This window comes from Oppia nitens, unplaced genomic scaffold (genome assembly GCF_028296485.1).
Source record: "Oppia nitens isolate AA-2021 unplaced genomic scaffold, nextdenovo-longstitch-racon4-pilon3 scaffold11_pilon_pilon_pilon, whole genome shotgun sequence".
Classification (NCBI taxonomy): Eukaryota; Metazoa; Arthropoda; class Arachnida; order Sarcoptiformes; family Oppiidae; genus Oppia; species Oppia nitens.
The window spans coordinates 1,960,766-1,980,975 of record NW_026533190.1 but is presented as its reverse complement, the minus strand read 5'-3'; the positions used below and the strand labels follow the sequence as shown (position 1 = coordinate 1,980,975).

The 20,210-nt window shown below is 29.5% G+C and overlaps 4 protein-coding genes across 4 annotated transcripts; 2 read left to right on the top strand and 2 right to left on the bottom strand.

The window, feature by feature from the left end:
* The first annotated feature begins 1,388 nt into the window (after positions 1-1,388).
* Positions 1,389-2,305, top strand: LOC128954271 (uncharacterized). Its single transcript, XM_054299849.1, has 3 exons — positions 1,389-1,392; positions 1,515-1,738; positions 1,816-2,305. Exons 2-3 carry the CDS (start codon positions 1,526-1,528, stop codon positions 2,275-2,277), a joined length of 675 nt encoding a protein of 224 aa, XP_054155824.1. The 5' UTR covers positions 1,389-1,392; positions 1,515-1,525; the 3' UTR covers positions 2,278-2,305.
* A 3,644-nt stretch (positions 2,306-5,949) lies between these two features.
* On the bottom strand, positions 5,950-7,743 carry LOC128953840 (uncharacterized). Its single transcript, XM_054299365.1, has 5 exons — positions 7,523-7,743; positions 6,936-7,230; positions 6,774-6,839; positions 6,374-6,682; positions 5,950-6,276 (listed from the first exon to the last, which is right to left on the bottom strand). Exons 1-5 carry the CDS (start codon positions 7,741-7,743, stop codon positions 5,950-5,952), a joined length of 1,218 nt encoding a protein of 405 aa, XP_054155340.1.
* Positions 7,744-9,163: 1,420 nt separating this feature from the next.
* LOC128953831 (V-type proton ATPase 116 kDa subunit a 1-like) lies at positions 9,164-13,901 on the bottom strand. The gene is made up of 11 exons (XM_054299355.1): positions 13,651-13,901; positions 13,497-13,575; positions 13,276-13,373; positions 13,036-13,164; positions 11,688-11,797; positions 11,394-11,603; positions 10,910-11,301; positions 10,409-10,842; positions 10,172-10,290; positions 9,350-10,081; positions 9,164-9,275 (listed from the first exon to the last, which is right to left on the bottom strand). Exons 1-11 carry the CDS (start codon positions 13,768-13,770, stop codon positions 9,164-9,166), a joined length of 2,535 nt encoding a protein of 844 aa, XP_054155330.1. The 5' UTR covers positions 13,771-13,901.
* Positions 13,902-17,923: 4,022 nt separating this feature from the next.
* On the top strand, positions 17,924-19,061 carry LOC128954219 (dual specificity protein phosphatase 12-like). The gene has a single exon (XM_054299796.1). It carries the CDS (start codon positions 18,108-18,110, stop codon positions 19,020-19,022), a length of 915 nt encoding a protein of 304 aa, XP_054155771.1. The 5' UTR covers positions 17,924-18,107; the 3' UTR covers positions 19,023-19,061.
* Positions 19,062-20,210: the final 1,149 nt, after the last annotated feature.

Here is a 20,210-nt window from a genome sequence, read left to right as displayed (position 1 = left end):
CCCACCTGTTGTGTAAAAATTATGTGTGGGTGTGTGTGTGTGTGTTGATGGGGTAGTAAAACAACAAACAAAATTATTATAATTTTAATAATCAATGTTTTCAATAAATACTAATTTATAAATTTTTTAATATTAATAGCATAAAAATTGCCAAAAAATAATAATGTCAATATATTTGTAATTAAATTATTAAAAATGTATTGGTTAATAAACAAATAAATTTTTCATTATTTATTTTGTTTTGAAATTGATGAGTTTATTTTTTTATATGAAATATACTGTATTATGTAATATCATCATAATTTATAAAATGACTAAAAATAATTAAATAGTTATTTTAAAATTACTATTTTTTTGCATTAATTTAACTTTTTTTACACCTATTAAATAAAATTAATTATCAAAAAACAAACTTTTTTTTTGTTACATAACTTATAATAAACTATATCATTGTTTATAATTTAAACACATTTACTACTAATTGATTCAAATTAAATGTTTTAATCTCTTTAATCTGTATTCAATAAATATTTACAATTATTTTTCTAGACAACAAATAAACTACTAATTAATTATTATTTAATTGACTGGTTATAACAATGACAATATGACAGTTACCAGCAATTATCAGCTACTGGTGTCCAACAACAACAACAACATGAGTATGAAAAAAAAGTCCTCTCTATTAAAAAGTTATTTTTTTTAATTAAAAAAATTAATTAATTGCACAAATTGTTTAACAGTTTGTTTGTTTATATTATATTGATATTACATTCTACAGTAATAATATTATTTAAACAAATAGTATAATAAAAATTGATTGTAATATATTTACTTATATCAATATTTCAATTTCAATACTAATATTTACATTATATATACAAATGTACAAATATTTATATACTATAGTAAAAAACAGGTACTATAATGTATATAAAGTACCTGAATTTACTTAATTTTGTTTTAGTTTATTTACAATATAAATAAACCAACTATTTTATCAACAATCTAAACACTATAATGGCTATTAATGACCAAATAATTGTGTGTGTGTGTGTGTGTGTCTATCTATATGTATTAAATCATTTATCTAAATTAAACAAAAATATTGCTAATTACTATTATACAGATATAAAATATTATATGACGCTTTATAACTAGGAAAACAACAAAAACTTATTAATAAAAAATTAGATACCGTTCCCTCGGAAATCTTATATATATAAAACAGTTTGATTTTACCTTTGAAATTATCTAATCACTATAGTTTGTAGACTCTTCAACAATCAATACAACAACAAAAAAACAGTTTACTTTTTTCTAATACAATGTATTAATAATGCCAATCAAATCAACTACAAAAAAATATGTGAGAAAAAGTGTAGGCTATATGTGAGTGTCTTTAAGTTATAATAATAATAATATGATAACGATTCACACGTTTGAACTAAAATTATTAAAAGAGAAAAAACTATAATTAAATGATATATTGTATTTAAAAAATCAATTATTAGACAATCAAAAAATGGACGTCAAATTCAATACCAATAGACACCAATCGGATATCCGATACACTACTAGTTTTCGTGTAAAAAAGTGGGCACTGTTTACGTTTTGTGCCATCAGTATCATTGCAGCGGTCATTATGGCTGGCGTTACATCGCTTCTGGTGAACGCCTATTACGAAAACAATGACGCCTTTAATAGACTATCCCAGGAGGACAGGGCTACTGTTAAGGTATACTTTCTAAACACACATACACACACACACATCCCATAAATAAGTTATATATAAAATAAATTTTTTTTGGACAGACATTTACGATTTCAATCATTTATGTGGCACTGGCATTGGCCATACTGTTCGATCTATTAGGACTGATGGGCGCCTATAAGGAGCACTTTTGTATGACAACCACTTACGCTGTACTGATGACACTGGGCTCTCTCGGCTCCATTGATCAGGCCGTCCGCAATCCATACTATTCGTTCAATACGGTCATCAACTTTGTAGTGGCCGTACTGGCCATTGCTTTTGCCTACGATCTCTATAGGCGCCGACAAAATCTATTTTCCGGACCAGTGGTAATCCAGACTAGCGGCGGTGCGCCGGTCAGCTATGTACTGCCAACGCCAACCGGCGGCGCCAACGTTACTGTTGCCACTGCTGCCGAACAGCCGGTGCAAACCGAAAAAGATGGCAAACAATATGATGCCGTACCTCAAGATGATATGGCTGAGCCCATCGATACCAAGGTTGTCCCATCTGAGGTGTAGCCACATTGTGTGTGTGTATGTGTGAGGGGGGGTTTGAATGGGGCGGGTGGATGGGGTAGGGAAACATTAATAACAATTTAATAATTAATGTGTTCAACTAATAATACTATATATTAGTTTATAAATTTATTAATATTATTATCATTAATAGTATTAAATTGCCAAAAAAACAAAACAACAAAAATAAATGTCAATATATTTGTACTTAAATTATTAATTACTGACATTAGTTAGTTTTAAATTAGTTTTTTTCTACAAAAGTTATTTTATGTGTGTTATGAGTTTTAACTAATATAACATTTTACAAAAATTAATTTTTTTATTATATTTTTTTAAATAATTAAATTATTCATTGATTGATTGATAATGAGTTTATTTTATATGTATATCAATATCATATCATTATAATTTTAAAAATTAATAATAAAAAAACTTACGGAAAATAGTTAAAAATAAATTACTAATTTTTTTGCACTAATTTAGCCGTACATATATTTAATCAAATTAATTATCAAAAAAATGTTACATAACTTATAATAAACTAATAAACTTGTATTTAGTAGTAAATGTGTGTAAATTTTGTTTAAAGATAGTATTACTTTAAACTAATTTACACATTGTTTTACTATTATAAATACAACAAAAAATTAAATCAATTCAAATTAAATGTTTTTTAACCACTTTAATCTCTTAAATTCAGAAAAATATTTACATTTGATGTCAAATATTTCTACACAACAAATAAACTACTGATACATATATATTATTTTTTTTTGTAGACAAGTATTTTATTGACTGATTATAACAAATAACAATAAATAAATATATTTTTTAATAATAATAATAATAAAATTAACTTTTATCAATGAGATCCATGAGAAACAGATAAAATATTACCCAATTGGCAATCAATCGATACAATTGGTAGTGACTGAGGGCAAAAAAATCGGCGCACCGAAACCCGATGGCCGGTCCCGATAGCTTCTCCATAAACTGGATCAATTTGAATCGATGATTGAGTGCCAACTGTTTTTTCTTCAACAATACCGAATAGACCAGCGGTAGTGTCCGATGAGCGGCTCGGGTTACCGATGCAACCATACCGACCATACCGAACAACGAGATAACCGAAAACCCAGTAAAACAGGCGCCAAATATCTTAATAAATACAATACTTTCCGGCGCATAGCTCAACCAGAAAGCTATATCCGTAACAATCGGCAAAAAGTAGTAAATAACACAAATAATTGTCTTCAGCTGTTTGTTCAGCTGATCTACCGATGCCGTAATCGATTGGTGCCGTTCCAGGGCTTCGACTAGTTTTTTGTTGTCCAAACTTTTCCAGCGTTCAATAATTTCATTGGTGTCCATAAACTGATACTTAACGTAAACGGACGTCAAATATAGTAAACAAATTGAACCGGAAATCAATGCAAAAAATGTATAATAAAAGAGAAATGTCATAAAACTCCAGAATACTACTAAAACCATTGGAAAACCGTTATCCGATCGGACACTGAGCATCAGCATCGGTGCTATGATGACCACTGTACCCAATACTACCGATATCATCAGCGACTTATTCAACAAATATTTGACAATAAAGTTGACTTTGAGTCCGAATTTCCGATTGAATATCAACGACAACGGATATCGGATCCGCTGGTGTTTGATGTCGTCGATGAAATTCAATACATAAAATTTGCGGCTCAGGTCGTAGTACTGGATCAGTGCACCCAAACCAAAGTTCAACAACACCGAGACATACAGATAGATAGCGGACAAAACTTTCTGATTGGACAACAGATACAGAGCGTTGCACATCAGGTCATCGACACGTTTGCTGGTAAAAAGTATGGACATCGTATAGCGGAAAGCCATGACCAGTGCCGCTACGCGTAGTGCCGACACATTACGTATGCGACGCCAGCCTTGACAGCCGTTTCGATGGTCGTCAATACTATTGGATACCAGTATATGATATTTCCATAGAAAGGTTTCAAATTGTTGTAAACCATTACGTATTTCATGGTTTCGGTTCAAAAAGTTTCGGTATTTGTCTTTAATGTTTTGCGGTTTACGGTTTGCGGTTTCACTTTTGTTTTTATTGTTGCTATTGATGACCACTATAGACATACTAATTATTTTGATATTTTAAAACTAATTAATTTTATGTATATATATATATATATAACATTTTCAAAAAAATATATATTATTCAAACTTAAGTTATATTTTTATAGTATATAAAAAATATATAATAAGTTATATACTGTAATCAAATAAAGTTAAATAATTAACAAACCTTATTGAATATAAACTCATTTGACACCAACAAAAAAAAAGTTTTATTTATGTTTGTTATATAAGTTTTAGTCAATTAAAAATATATTAAAAATAAGTTCATAATTATTTTTGGTGAACAAAATTTTGATTTCATAAAAAACAGTGTCATTTAATATTTGCATTTACTTTGAATTGAAGTTAACTTAACTGATAACTAACATAATAAAGTATATACAAATATAAAACAATGATAAATTAATATTGATTTTTTTAATAATAAATAAGTAAAAAAAATTTGTGATACAAATATCTAATAATCTATTACTATAATATTGTATAGTTAACATTCAACTAAATTTTGTTATTAATTATATTATATGTTATTTTATTATATCGAAAAAAACGTGAATAATAAATACTTAATAAACACGTAATATCAAAATCTATCACAAAATAATTATATTTAGTTAATAGTGTTTTTTTTGTGTATGTAATTAATGAAATGTTTTATTTTATGTAATAGTATTTTATTATTATTTGTAATAATATTTCAATATATTTGAATGTCATGGACTAGACTAATGTAAAAAAGTTAAATATATATTTACTAACTAAAAAAATGTTATTAAAAATATAGTCTATTTAGTTATTAGTAATGAATATTCATAAAATAATTTTAGATAAAAAACTATAATAAATCATATTATTATTTTGTATTTAATTACTTATACTTTTATTAATTATCTTGAATAGTTTTAATAAAAATTAATATTATAGTTGGTATTTTTGGCGTAAACTTTTGATTAATTATTTTTATGTATAACAGAAATATTTATTTTTATTAATATAATAAATATTATCTCTCATTATTTTTTTCATAATTTACTAAATATAATATACAAATACTACATGTGTGTTGAATTATTAATAATAATAGTAATAATAATAATAATTAAATTTATTCACACAGTTTATATTATATTATTACAGTATGTAATAAACAAAATATATACTAAATAATAAATATAATATATCAAAAAATTATATTTCTATGATTTTTATCTTTTTTTTTTATTGATTATCCATTAAATAGAGTCAACTATTTTTTTTAGTATACAATTATGAAAATATACAATCATATTGAAAGATAGGAAAAAAGCAACTCATAAACAAACAAACAAATTATTAATAGTATCTATTGTTATATAATAGTTATTAAAAACTTTAAAAGATATTGTCGGAGACTATTATTTAAAAATCTATTAATTAAATTCCAAGTAAATACTTATTAACATTAATAATATCAACAAAAAATATATATATACTTTACATTGAATTTTTTTTTTAAATAAATAGTTTGTACTCTTTTTGATAACTTTTTTCTGATCAATCATTGATGGCTTGAAATAGTGTAACCTTAAGATCTGCGACTTCGAAGGTAATTAACGAATCGTGTTTGGGATGTATGTTATAACCGCCGAAGCTTTTTTCATACATAAAACAATGCCATTTGCCGGCCGGGTATTGCCTGTCCATCCGATATTTCATTTCCGATGCCAGTCCTGCAATTGTCTCAACAGATTTATCAATGGCTGCAAATATAATCTCATTGACCATCGATATCATACTGTGTGTCATATTTGTCTTAACTATTTGTATTTCGCGTTTTAATTTGCCATTTCTTAACCGTTTTCTCAATTGGTCGACGTTTAGCTTAATTTTTTTTTTAGTAAAAATTATTATATATATATATATATAAAAATAAATTAAGTTAACATATAATTTAAAAATAACAAAATTCAATGCTTACATATTGTGTTTTATAGATATCAAATACTAGTGAACTAAATTTGACTCTCAAATAATAACCCAATTCATAGCTAAAACAATTTTCTGAACCATTTCTATAGTCAGCCCTACAGTGCCATAGATATCCAAACTCATCATTGAGTTCATTGAAAATGTTTTGGCAAATCATAAATAAACTATTATTTCCATTGATTTCTGACCTAACAATTGATAAAACTTTTTCTGTAATCTCTCTGTTCATCATATTGTGGATCACTTGAGGTGACCACAAATGTTTGCGACACTCAATGATAATCTCCAGTTCAGACAACTGTTCAGAAAAAAATTAAAAAACAAACAAACAATAGATATCTTCAATAAATACTCATAAATTAAAAATATATATATATTTAATGTATTACTTCCGGTTGTGATACTGATTGTGAGCTAATACCTGTATTTGTGGCCACACTTTGGTTGTTAATTAGCTATAAATTGAGAAATTAATTTAATTAGTAATATATTGAAACTATATTTTTAAATATTTTTTTGAAAAAAATTATTTAAAATTAAATTACAATTACCTGAAGATTACTCATACTTGTAGTCAAGTCTTCTTGACTATCGGTTAACTCTTGAATTGTTTTCAAAAAGTTTTTCTTTTCGGCCTTTAATTCATGTATTTCTCTTAACAAAGACTCTACACTTAAATTAGCTGTCAATACGCTAATTGTTTCCGTAATTAAACTTTTGGATGAATTATATCGACAATTATTGTTAACATGATTTGACAGATCCTCTAACGATATCACTTCATTGCAACCCTTATCCTGAAAATCACATTTGATTTGTAGTTTTCCTAATATATTAATCATAACTCTAACCAACAAAAAAAACAAAATAAATACACAAAAAGTTTTTACTTAAATTTTTTTAAGAAATTGTTTTTTTTTATAAATATTTTGTGTATTAAACAGTCGGGCAATAAAAATGTGATAAATAGTAAAATTAAATAAATACTATATATTTTTTAAAACTTAAACTAAATTTATATTTTCAATGTTACCATAAAATGAACCTGAGCCAAGTTTGGATTTTAAATAAATTATATATCTATTTAAAATTTAAATAGCAAAAAATATTACTTTTTAAAAAAAAATTTTGGACATACCTGGGTGGTTGTGCTAATGCATCCTTAGTAAGTGTTTTTCTATCATACGGACAGGTATTGTTAGCGGACAGCCAATTGTTGATACAGTCTTCGCAAAATGTTTGGCGACAGCACTGGACGATAACCGGACAGCAAAATATATCCTGACATATACTACACGATAGCTCCGACCTATCCGATGGACTCAGATTAACAAATCGGTCGCAATCATAACCGGGCATTTTGTTTAAAAAAAAATTATATGTTATTTATAATTAAATATTTAAAACTAATTAATACAATACTAATTAATGTTTTTACATAATTTTGTTTTTTGATAACTAATACTTATAGACAGTATATATACAGGTATATAGACATTAAATACGCAATAATTTTTTAATTATCATAAATTAATTAGATTAATTAAGTTAGATTATACTATTAAATCAAATGAAATAAACACTTAAATTTAGCATTTTATTATTTGATTATAACTACAGTATGATTTTAGTAGTAATAGTAATAGTAATAATAATTTTAAATAAATTGTATTAATCTTTGAATTATAACTACAGTATATATAAACCCTTTTATACCATTATCTCTTAAGTTGTTAACAATGATAATACTATATATATATATAGATTTTATAATAACTATTACAGCTTTACCATTTTATTAATTAATTTTTTTTAACTATAAATTTATGATATTATTCAACAACAACAACAAAAATAAATCTAACAATAAATAGTTATTATATTAAAATCATTCATAAAAAATAATTATTTAGTTAATAATGTTAGATTTTTGTTTGGTGTATAATTAATTAATGAAAATGTTTTATTTTCCCATTTCTAAACCGTTTTCTAATAATTTAGTTAAAAGAGTCTTACCTTTTATTAAATTAGTTAATGTTTTATAAATATTTAATACACTAATTAAATCTGAATTGTAAAATAATTTAATTTTTTGTTTTCAACGACAACCACAACATTTATTTTATATTTTTTTCAGAAAAAAATTAATTAATTAATTGAATACATTTTAGATAAATAATAATAATTAAAAAAAAAAATACTTTGAACACATCAAAAATTAATAATAATAATTATATTAAAAACAATTTATGTATAAATTATATAGAAATAAAATAAAATTTAGAAAAATAATATATAATTCAGTCTCCAATTCAATCATTTAGCAGTTATTACGTTAATATTTTCCAATACCAGACAAATAAATAGTTAAAAAAAATATAACACATTATGAGATAAACATTAAAAACAAATATAGAAAATTAACAATTAAATAGATATATATTAATATATATAATAATAATGAACAATAAATTATTTTAGATTCGAGTTACAATATTTTTCGACTAAACATTTTTTATATATATATACTGTATATAATTCAATTGAGTTTCAAAGTAAAATAAAATATTTCGAGTTAATTAATAGAGTTAATAAATAAAAATATTTTTATAATTAATAAATTTGTAGTTTATAAAATAAAATCGAGTTAACAGTTATTATTACCTAAATTAGACTAATAAAACATTAATTCCTAAATATTAATTTTTATCGATTAATTTAAGGGTAAATTTTTTTTTATATAAATTATGATAATTTTTAAAACAAAAACATCAATCAATCAATTGGTTTCGGTGGTCGACTCTTGAGCCGCCAATTCGAGTATTACCTCAAACGAAAACGGTTGAAATGAATAGCCCATTCCCGAGTAAAACTTGGATTGAAATTCAACCCTAAAAACAATTAAACAAAAACATTAATTACGATTACAACAAACAAACAATGAATCAATCAGTTTATTGCATACCAGTGCAGACGTAGGGCGTGAAGAAAAGCGCTCAGACCTTCCATCAGCAACAGAACGCTGACCGTCAGGAACGCCCAGAAACCGAATATGAAAAACATGACAATACCGCCAAAAATACCGTTACCATTGAGTCCGATACGCATGACCATCGACCATAACACCTCCGACAGTTGGGCGTGGGCCAGACTCAGTGCCCACAGACGCAGATAGCTGGCCGTATGCGATATGGATCCCAAACAGTATTCAATAGTATGTATTGCCTGATGTATGAACACCTCTTGAACATCGAACTGGCCGTCACCGTGATCTCCGTGAGCCGATGGTGGCGGCGGCTGTTCAATCTGAATACTAGTATCGCCATCGACCAGTACTTCATTAGTCGAATGAAAACGCATACGAAGTTCGTGTTGTTTCATCAGTATATAGGGTTTGACGAACAACATCCACGGTATACAACCCAACGACGCCAACAGTAGTACTGTTTGAAAAAATTTCTGTCCCGCGTACCAGTCCTTCAGATAACAGGCGGATGTCTTATCGTCGTCGTCGACATATTTATATAGAAACATATTAATCAAATTGATTAGTATGGATGGCGCGCAACCAGATTCACGCGAATCATATTTAAGCCATTTGACAACAATCATCAGATTCATGTAACCGAAGATCGACAACAAAAAGATTACTTGCGGTATAAATTCGCAGATAATATTCAGTCGATTTTGAAAATATCTGATTTTTAAAACAAAAAAAAATCAAATGTGTGGACAGTTAGTTAGGTTAAACGATAAAATGGATAGTATGATAAAAACAACTACTCACTTATGATTCCATAGGCTAAGCATAACACCGAAAAACATTTGGCCGACACCGAGTATAACCGATAGTTTCATTTTATACGAATTGAGAAACAGTATCTTATTTTCCGACAGTTGCCAAACCTGGTCGACGGGGAACATCAAAAATAAAATAATAAATACCGTAATCACCAAAATATATATAACTACACGGTATTACTGTTTACTACCGTCCGTCACACACACACACACACATACATACCGGATCTAAACCGAAAAAATATGGTCCTCCATCGTAATTAACTTGAGGATCCAGTATATAATGTTCGTGTGGATAGCTTTTCGATTTGTTTAGCGATACGGCCGACCACGAGCTGCCAAATATGTTCAACGATTTAGAAAATATGTCGTTATAGATAAACCCGGTATAGATGGAGAAGCAGCCCATCATTAGTATAATGTAGCGACCATTGAAAAATGTTAGCCATATTTCGTTAGTCGACTTTTGCTGTATGAGATTGCGCTCCTTGAGTACCATCCATAGGCCAAACAGTGTCATAATTAGTCCGTGACCGGCGTCGCCAAACATTACGGCAAACAGAAACGGGAAGGTTATCATTGTGAACGGTGCCGGATTCATCTCGCGATAGGTGGCCACACCGTAGGCATCGACAATAGCCTGAAAGCCGCGCGTAACTGAAAACAATTGATAATAAAAAAAGTCAATTTATTTAAAGTTATAAAAAATAATAAATCAATCAACCTTTGTTGGTACGATTGAAAGTCGGCGGCACCTCCTGGGTGTCCATCTTATTCAATATGGACGGTACCGTTGAACCGCTGCGTTCGGTACCGCGTTTCAGTGCCATCTGAATGCGTTCCAAGTCATCGTTGGCCGCCCAGCATTCGGCAATCAGACATTTTTGTGTGACATCCAAATTAAACATATTCAGTGTATGATAAACGGCCTTAATTTTGCGTACTTTAACGAACCAGTTCTTAATATTCTTGGCCGCAGCGACCAGTACTCGATGTCGGTGTTCGGTTGTCTGCGACAAAACGGTATTCAAGTCTTCGATTCGCGAGACAACACCGCTAATCATTTCGCGTCTGTCCGATGGTGTCTCCGGACAGGGATATAGAGTGGCCCGAAAACTATACGGTAGTAGAAAAAAAAACATTTTGTTGAGAGAGAGCACCTGTATGTGTGTGTATAAACCAGATAGTTGTGGTTATCATATACATACCCTTCGCATATCTTTTTAACTCTAGACTTGAGTTGTTCTCCTTGAAAGAAGATAATAAAGACCGACTTATAGACATTGTCGCCGGTATGCGGATCTTCCAGTGGCGTATCGATTTCGGCCTGTCGTAGAAATACATTGCCGCGACACACCCGCCACAGCATACGCTCAAACGATGGTAATCGTTCGCGTAGTATAACTCCGGCCACAAATCTAATCAGTCCGAAAAAAACAGACAAAATTTATTAGTGATTTGAAACAAAGTCAGTAAACTAATCAATTGATTTTTAGCATTACCCCAACTTCAAGGCCGGTTGACCGCCGGCTCGTAGACCTTCCTCGCCCAACAACTGTATGTTCTCGTCCTGATAGCCAGAGTCTTGCATCTGTATTGGTATGTCCGACACCTTTTTTTATGACATATCATTTGGCACACGGATGGACACATACACAGCACACACACACACACACACACACACACACAGATAAAGCACAGACAACAACATCGAAAACCAATACAAGACATGGGGGATGACATACAGATATACATACAGTATATATATATAATAAATTGGACAATAAAAACAACATAAATTAAACAAACAAATTATATGTGTATGTTATGTAAAAGATATGTATGTATTGTTTTTTTAAAGTGGTTAATACAGGTGACAATTAGGTATGTATGTGTGTGTGTGTCAATAATAAACAGGTGTAACAGTTATTTTCAGTGATAATCAATTGTTTGTTTGTTAGACAATTGGGGGAAAACAGTGGAGAGAGAGAGAGTGAGAGAGAAAAAAAATGATAGGAAACAAAATTATAAAAATAAATAATTAAAATAAATAATCTATTAATTAATAATTTAAGCATTTAAAAAAATATTTAAAAAAAATTAGCATGCAAATAAATAATTAGTGCACCCTCCCCCCCAAAAAAAATACACTAGATAAAATTAAATATGCTAACAAAATGCAATAATATATTGTTTAAATGTTTTATCATCATCATTATAAATTATAATAATAACTAATAAACAATGTTAATATCATTAACAGTCTCATTATTTATGAATTGGTGTCAATTAAAAACAATTTTTTTAATAAAAAAAACATTAATTAAAATTAATAAATTTATCAATGATCTAAATTAGATAATACTTTAATAGAGTACTACTGGTCTCATCAATGATTTAACATTTTCATATATTAATATAATAATAATGAGATGATAATATTATGCATAGTAATTAAATTTTTATTATTATTATTTTAAGGTAATCAAAATTCTAGTAATAATAATAATAATAATAATATCTCTGGTAATAGTTATTAGTTGTTATTAATTAGATTATTAAAAGAGTTATTAAATTAAAATTATATAACTTTTATTTTTAATTAAATTTTTTTTTTGAGGACAATCACAACATTTAATAATCAACTCATCACAAATCAATCAATCAATCAGTTTTTATGGGATCAAAGATTTAAGGTATGGTTGATGGAAAAGGGGTAGTAAAGAGTCAGACGACATCACAACAGAGTAAATATATATAGAGGGCGGGGGGGGGAGATAGGGATCTGATCCAGAGTTCATTCATAAAATAGTTGGGGGGGAAAAAAAGTAGTTAAAAACAAACTCATACCTCGTCGAAGAACTGTTGAGTCTTTTTCAATATGTGTCTCAATTCAGATAACTCGAGGTATGTCTTCTTAAGCGCTTCGGCATTGGTGTTGACCTCTTTGAGCTCATTTTCCAGCTTTTCGTATGTGGCCTACAAATGGATAGAGTGGTCATCAAAAATAAGATAATTCACAATTAGTTGATATTTATAGTTAGTATATCACAAATGGTGTCACCAATTGAGACAACAACACACACACACCTCAAGATCGATCATCTCACGCGGTTGCGGCGCTTCGGGATTGTCGCCAATGTCCAGCATAGGTATACCGTCGCGTCTGATCTCTTTCTCCAGATATCCTATTAAAATAGATTAAACCAAAGTAGTAATAGTAGTGATTAGTTTGGTGGACAACTATCTGGTGGATGTCTGATGAAGACATTGGTTCAATCAAAACAAACAAAACAAATGATTTCTTTTACTAAGTTTTCTCTCCATTTCATCGCAACGGCGGACTTCGTTGACAAACTTGCGCTGAAAAGCGTTGACATCGGGATTCAACTATTATTAAAAGAGACAAATAACAAGACATTAGTACATCGATGATGGGATCAATTCGGGTGATAAAATCCATACATCTCTGAACTGTGTCAGTCCTAACTCTCCCAACTCGGCCACACAGTTATAGGCGGCCTCCGACTGCAGGAACAGCTGGCAGAGTGACATCAGATCCGAGCGCATCATATGTTCAACCATTTTGTTGTTGTTGTCGCTCGGATCAGATCTTCAATATATAGACAATATGTTTGATATGATATGATATCTATTGACTGTTTTGTTACATCAATGGCGATGACATTCATTCAACTGTTTTATTGATTTTTATTATTATTATTATATTTCTATGTTTTAGTTGTTATTTGTATTTTTACAGTCAATGATGTCATCTAATAATAGTATTATAAACTATTAGATTATATTCAAAACCAAAACAATAATTAACGCCCACATAAGCACAATAGTGTATAAAATATCTATGCGCGCAATATAATTGTTTAATGTTTAGGGGCGGAGCATAGACAATGTTAGACATAGTTATTATATTCACGATTTTATTTGTATGTATATATATTAAGTGTAATCTATGATATATCTCTATGTACTTGTGGTGCTATGTACTGTTGTTTTGGTTTCGAATATAACAATCAATGTGTGTGTGTATATTATTAAGGATATCAATTACGTCTAAAAATTTTTGGTTAATTTTGCTACCCTTTAAATGTATATTCAATATAACTAGCAAACTGATAGCATTAACCGTAATTTATAGGGGTAATTACAATTGTATTATAATTAATATTACAATAAATTGTTGTAACAATATTTAATACTGTATTACAAATTGTAATTGTAATTTACAATAGTATTATTTTATGTATAATATAGGATATACAGGTATGAAAATATTATTTAAATACCTGTATTATAATAATAGTAGCAATAAATAAAAAGATTTGTCATCAAGGTCTAATTTTTACCAGATTAGTAATTAAATAAATAATAATAATTTTTTCTTATACAGTAGTAAAACAGTATTATTATTTTTTAAATAACTATTTAATTTATAGCAAATAGTTTAAGTATTTTTAGGAGTAATACATTATTATCCAAATATTTTTATAAATTTAACTATTAGAAAAAAAAAATATTAGAGTAAATTTTAGAGTTAAAATTACCTGTAATTAATTAACTTACCATACTCAAAAAAAATTAATATTCCATTAATTAGTTACAAAAAAAAATAAAAATTAACAATAGTTTAAATAATGAAAGTTTATTGATAATTTTTATTTAAGTACTTTATCATAATAATAATAAATACATAATTGATTAGATAATTTAATAAACGTCAAAATAATTGCCAACCAACAAAAAATAATAACAAAAAAATACAAATATATTATTTATAAATACTATAATACTATATATTAAAAATTTAAAGTTAAATTTGAATTAATTGAAATTATTATATTACGTATATAAAGTGTATTACCGGTAATTATGGTTTACCGTAATTAGCAAAACAAAAAATAGTGATTATAATAAGTGCAATAATAATAATAATATCTGGTGTAAGTGTGTGTGTGTTTAATAGATAAATAAATACTTTATAAATATTTTACTGTTATATTAAATATATTTTTTAAAAAAATATTTTTTAAATATATATTTCTGTATTTTTAAAAAAAATATCATTTAATAAATAGTTTTACCGGTAATAACTAGATTTTCAGTTTCAATATACCCGCGGGTAAACTTGTGTCTAAAATCTCGTGAACTATGAGCCACGTAAACATTGGTCACTTTTGGTTGGCCATCGAGTAGATCGCCGACAATATATTGGTCATCAATTAGATCGTTAGAACAGGAGGCCAATCGTACGGTATTCAAGTGACGCAATTTGGCCAACGACTGGATAGCGGTGCGCGTAATGACCACACCGGTAATGTCAATCAACTGAAGTCGCGGTAAATTGTCGTCAATGTTGACGAAAAACTTGTCACTGATGTTGAATCCCGACAAATTCAGAGACAAATGTGTCAACCGTTTCATTTGTTTCAGTTGGCCACTGGTCAGCAAATACTTTTCGTCAAAACGATAGCCAATATGACATGAAATGGTCAATCGTTTCAGTTGTTTGAGATCTGTTGACAATGTTTTGATTAATTCTTCAAATGTCTTCTTTTTAATACCAATATAAGAAGCATATTGAGCACAAATAATGGTTAAATGATTAAGATTAGGACAGTTACGGCTAAACTCTAGACTCAACAGTTGGCAAACAAACTGATCCATTAGTGGTGTTTGATAAAAGTTTAGCCGAAGTCGTCTTAGTTGAGACATCTGTGTCAGCGCTGTTACCAACAATACGATATCAGTTTCGTTGTTCAATTTGACAGCAATGTCCAGTTCGGTCAATTGGCGGCCATAGTTGGTGGCGAACTGATCGATCAGTGACTGCCAATCGTTAGCTCTCAGTCCGATTGCCACCGACTTTATACTAGCGGGTAGTATACAGAGATCTTTTTCAATGTAAAACTCTCTTAGCTCAGCAAACGGTAAGCTTCTGTCGGTGATGACCAGCTTCGGGATTTGCGGCAAATATTCGCTGACAATGCGGACAACTTTCCGATGATTCTTCCAGTAGGTAATCCATTCAAGACTCGACAACTGTTGGCTAACTGATGTCAACAGCCGATTGAAACCGGTGTACGCACTGCTGGTGTCATCGGTTTCCAGCGACAGATGTCTGATGTGCGGACAATTGGCCATCAAATGGTCGCACAGAATGTCGACAACAGATCGGGCAGTGTCTTTGGTGTGGTCGCGGATGACTAGACGGCGAATGTTACGACACTTTCGGACAATCGATAGAAACCATTCCGCTCTTCGCATATCATTCCAGAATCGGATGTCTATCTCGATATCGGTTACAGTGTTAAACATCAACCGTTGCCACTGTTTGGACACAAACTGTAGTTTCCATTTGTCTTCGGGACTGATCGTCATATACGATAGTACCAGTTGAGTTAGATCGTCGCCGAAACGGTCAAACGAGTGGCGCATTGTTGTTGTTTTGGTCATCGCTACCGATGTCGACTCCGATGTGGTCATAGCCTCCGACGCCTCCGATGTGGTCATAGCCTCCGATGTTATTATAGCCGCCGCCGATGTGTCCATAGCCGCCGCCTCCGATGTGGTCATAGCCTCCGTCTCCGATGTATTCATAGCCGCCGCCAATGTTGAGGCCATTATTATTATTATTATCTTTCAATGTCTTCGTCGTCTTCTTCTTCTTCAAAGTTATGATAAGTTAAAAATCACTTGTAATTAAAAAAACAATACAAAAAACAAACAAAACTTTTTTTTGTTTTGTTATCAAAAAAAAGTTTTTTAAATACTTTTCAAAACAAAATTTTTTGTTTGTTTTGCTATTTTAATATTACATTAACTATTAATCTGTTAGTGATTTATAATAAAACACATAATAATAACTTCAATCAAACATAACATATATACATAACTATTGGTTAAAATTTTTTGAAATTGAATTTTACTTATTATTATTATATACTGTAATATACAGTATTAAAGTGTATGTAATAATAATATTGTATTAAATATTGACGTAACGGTTATAATCCATCAATAATGTCGTAAAATAAATATATGATATTATACTGTACTGTATATTGTGTACTGTATTATGTTATTTGAATTTAATTTTTTTTTAAATAATAATTTTACTTAAATTTTTTTTTATATTAAAACTATATATATACAAAATATTATTTAAAAATTTTATAAAAAAACAATAAAATATACAAGTTTTATTATATATATATATATATATATATATATATTAGATTATAGGTTAAAATAAATTTAAAGTTATATATATCTCAACAATAACAAAAGTTTCAGTAAATAAACAAAAAAATTATTTAGATTATTATTATTAGTAGAAATTTATTAAATGGCAAAAAATTATAATTCAATTTATTTTATAAATTAATTTTTTTGGTAAACATTTTTATTTTTTAGTAAAATAAACTAGCTAAATATAATAAATAACTAAAGATAAAAGATTTGCCTTGTTGATATATTGTTAACAATTAATTTATTTTACTACTATTTGATTGATACTAAATTTGTTATGCACTTATTTATTTATTTTTTTAAATTTACCGGTAATTGTTTTTTTAATTGTTGAAAAAAATTTTATTTTTATTATGAATTATTATTTTTATGGTAATATTTCACGCGTTTTTTAAATTTTTCTAAACAATTGATTTGAAAAGAATTTTCAACAACAAAAAAATTATTTTTTGAAAATAATTGTTAGTTTTTGTTTGTTTGTTTGATTTGTTAGACACAACTTCAGGCAATCCATTGATTGATTAAGTGTTGTGTCTTAAACCCCTAGTACTGAGGGAACAGTAGGTAAAACACACATTTATCTCATATACCCGCGGACAGTGAACATACAGAAGCATACAGTATACTGTATTATATATGCAAATTAAAAAAAAATGGTCATAAAACAAGAGGACATGCATTTACCGGTTGACTATTCGATGATCGAAGACAACCTATTCCTCGGTAACGTTATGGCCGCCCATGACTTGGATGTCATGCGCCTGATTGGTACCCGACGTGTGCTGACTGTGAGAAATGTCGGCATAGATGACAGCTGTCGTCTACCGGACGTCCAGTACGGGCACATCCAGTTGAACGACACCCACAACGACGACCTATTGACACACTTTCCCCGAGCGCACCGATTTATTGACAACGGCCTGAGCCAATCGCAGCCAGTGTATGTCCACTGCCGTATGGGTCGATCGCGTAGTGTTACAATAGTTGTCTCGTATATCATGTGGAGAGACCGTATCGGGTATCGCGAAGCCATGCGTCGGGTACGCCAACGGCGGCCAATTGCCAGACCAAACAGCGGTTTCCGATTTCAGCTCAAACTGTTCGAAGCGATGAACTATTCATTTGATCCGCTGAACCATCAGTTTCGGGAATACCTATTGAATCGGTTTCTCTATGTTTGTCAAAAACGGATTGTCTACGGTATCGTCGACACCGACCAGACTATTCAGCACAAGTTCTTCGCGATACTCCAGTCGACGGCCATTGATGACGACCAGTTCGGCTGCCAATACCAGTGCGCCCGGTGTCGGTCAGTACTGTTTAGCGACATCCAAGTGCTGCGCTATAACAAGTGCTTTGTGTTTACCGAACCGACCGCATGGTTGTCCGCAAACGTGTATAGCCAAGTGTCGGGCAGTGTCCAGTGTCCGCAATGTTTAGCGCCGATCGGACTGTTCAATTGGCGTCAGTTTTGTCGCATTAAATTTACTACCGATAGCATTGGTCGCCAATCATCTCTACGACAGTTATGTGTTTTCAAGTTTTATTTGAATGAATTAATTTACTGAAAATTATTTATTTATTTTTTTAAAAAAACCAGTGTATATACAGTGAAAATAAAATATTGATTTTTAAAAAAATCTTATTTAAACATTTAAAATTATAAAATAAATAATTTAAAATAATGTGTGTGTGTGTGTGGTAGTAGTAGTAGTAGTAGTAGTAGTAGTAGTAGTAGTAGTAGTAGTAGTAGTAGTAGTAGTAGTAGTAGTAGTAGTAGTAGTAGTAGTAGAAGTAATAATAATAATAATTTCCCGGTGCCCACTGTTTTTAAAATAGTAATTTTTCTAAATAATTTTAATATTCATATATTTTGTTGTGAATTTTTTTTGGTTATTAATTTAAATTTAAAAATTGTTTTTTAAAATAATTTTAAACATAAGTATTAATTATACAGATAATGGCACAGGCATCCGGAGCACCTGATGATAGTCCAGAGCAGGCGACTGGACAACATATGGACGATGACATTGCTAGAAGATCAGAGCTAAACATTAGCAATACATTGAAAATGAGTCCAAAAAGTATGTGCGATTGGGATGTCCTAAAATCGGATTTCAAAACGTTGAGACAAATGGGTTTTATTATCGATGACTGTACGTCCACTAAGTCGACCAGTTATTTAGGTAGTGGAGCATTTGGTTATGTATTTAAAGGTAAATATGGCATTGGGGTATGTATCAAACATCAATGATATACAGTACTACAGGTATTATTATTATTAGCTACATGTTTGCTAAACTAACTAATCATAATTTTGTTTGTTTGGTTTGTTTTAAAATCTAATCAATCAATCAATCAGATTGAAACTGTTAGGACAACCGCTAACGGGGAACGGCTACGCAACACTATATAAAATAATTGCGCACATTTGCTTCACATCTAATAGTTGGTTACTCCCCCGTCAGAGGCGCTGCAAAAGTAACAGCATATCGTTATGTTTTTGTGGATTTTTTTTAGTTAAAAGTCGTCAGCCAATCAGAGCACAGTATTCTAGCGCCAGTTTAGAGATTTGTTTGTACCACATGACATGTTTGTTAAAAAAGTAACAATAGTTCTTAGATATATGAAAAATTCATAAACATTGTAACTGAGTTGACTAGAAAATGTTGATAAAATTGATTATAAGTAACATAGTTTCTTAAAAAATAATTACTAAAGAAAGATTGTATCAGAGTTGACTAGAAAATGATGAC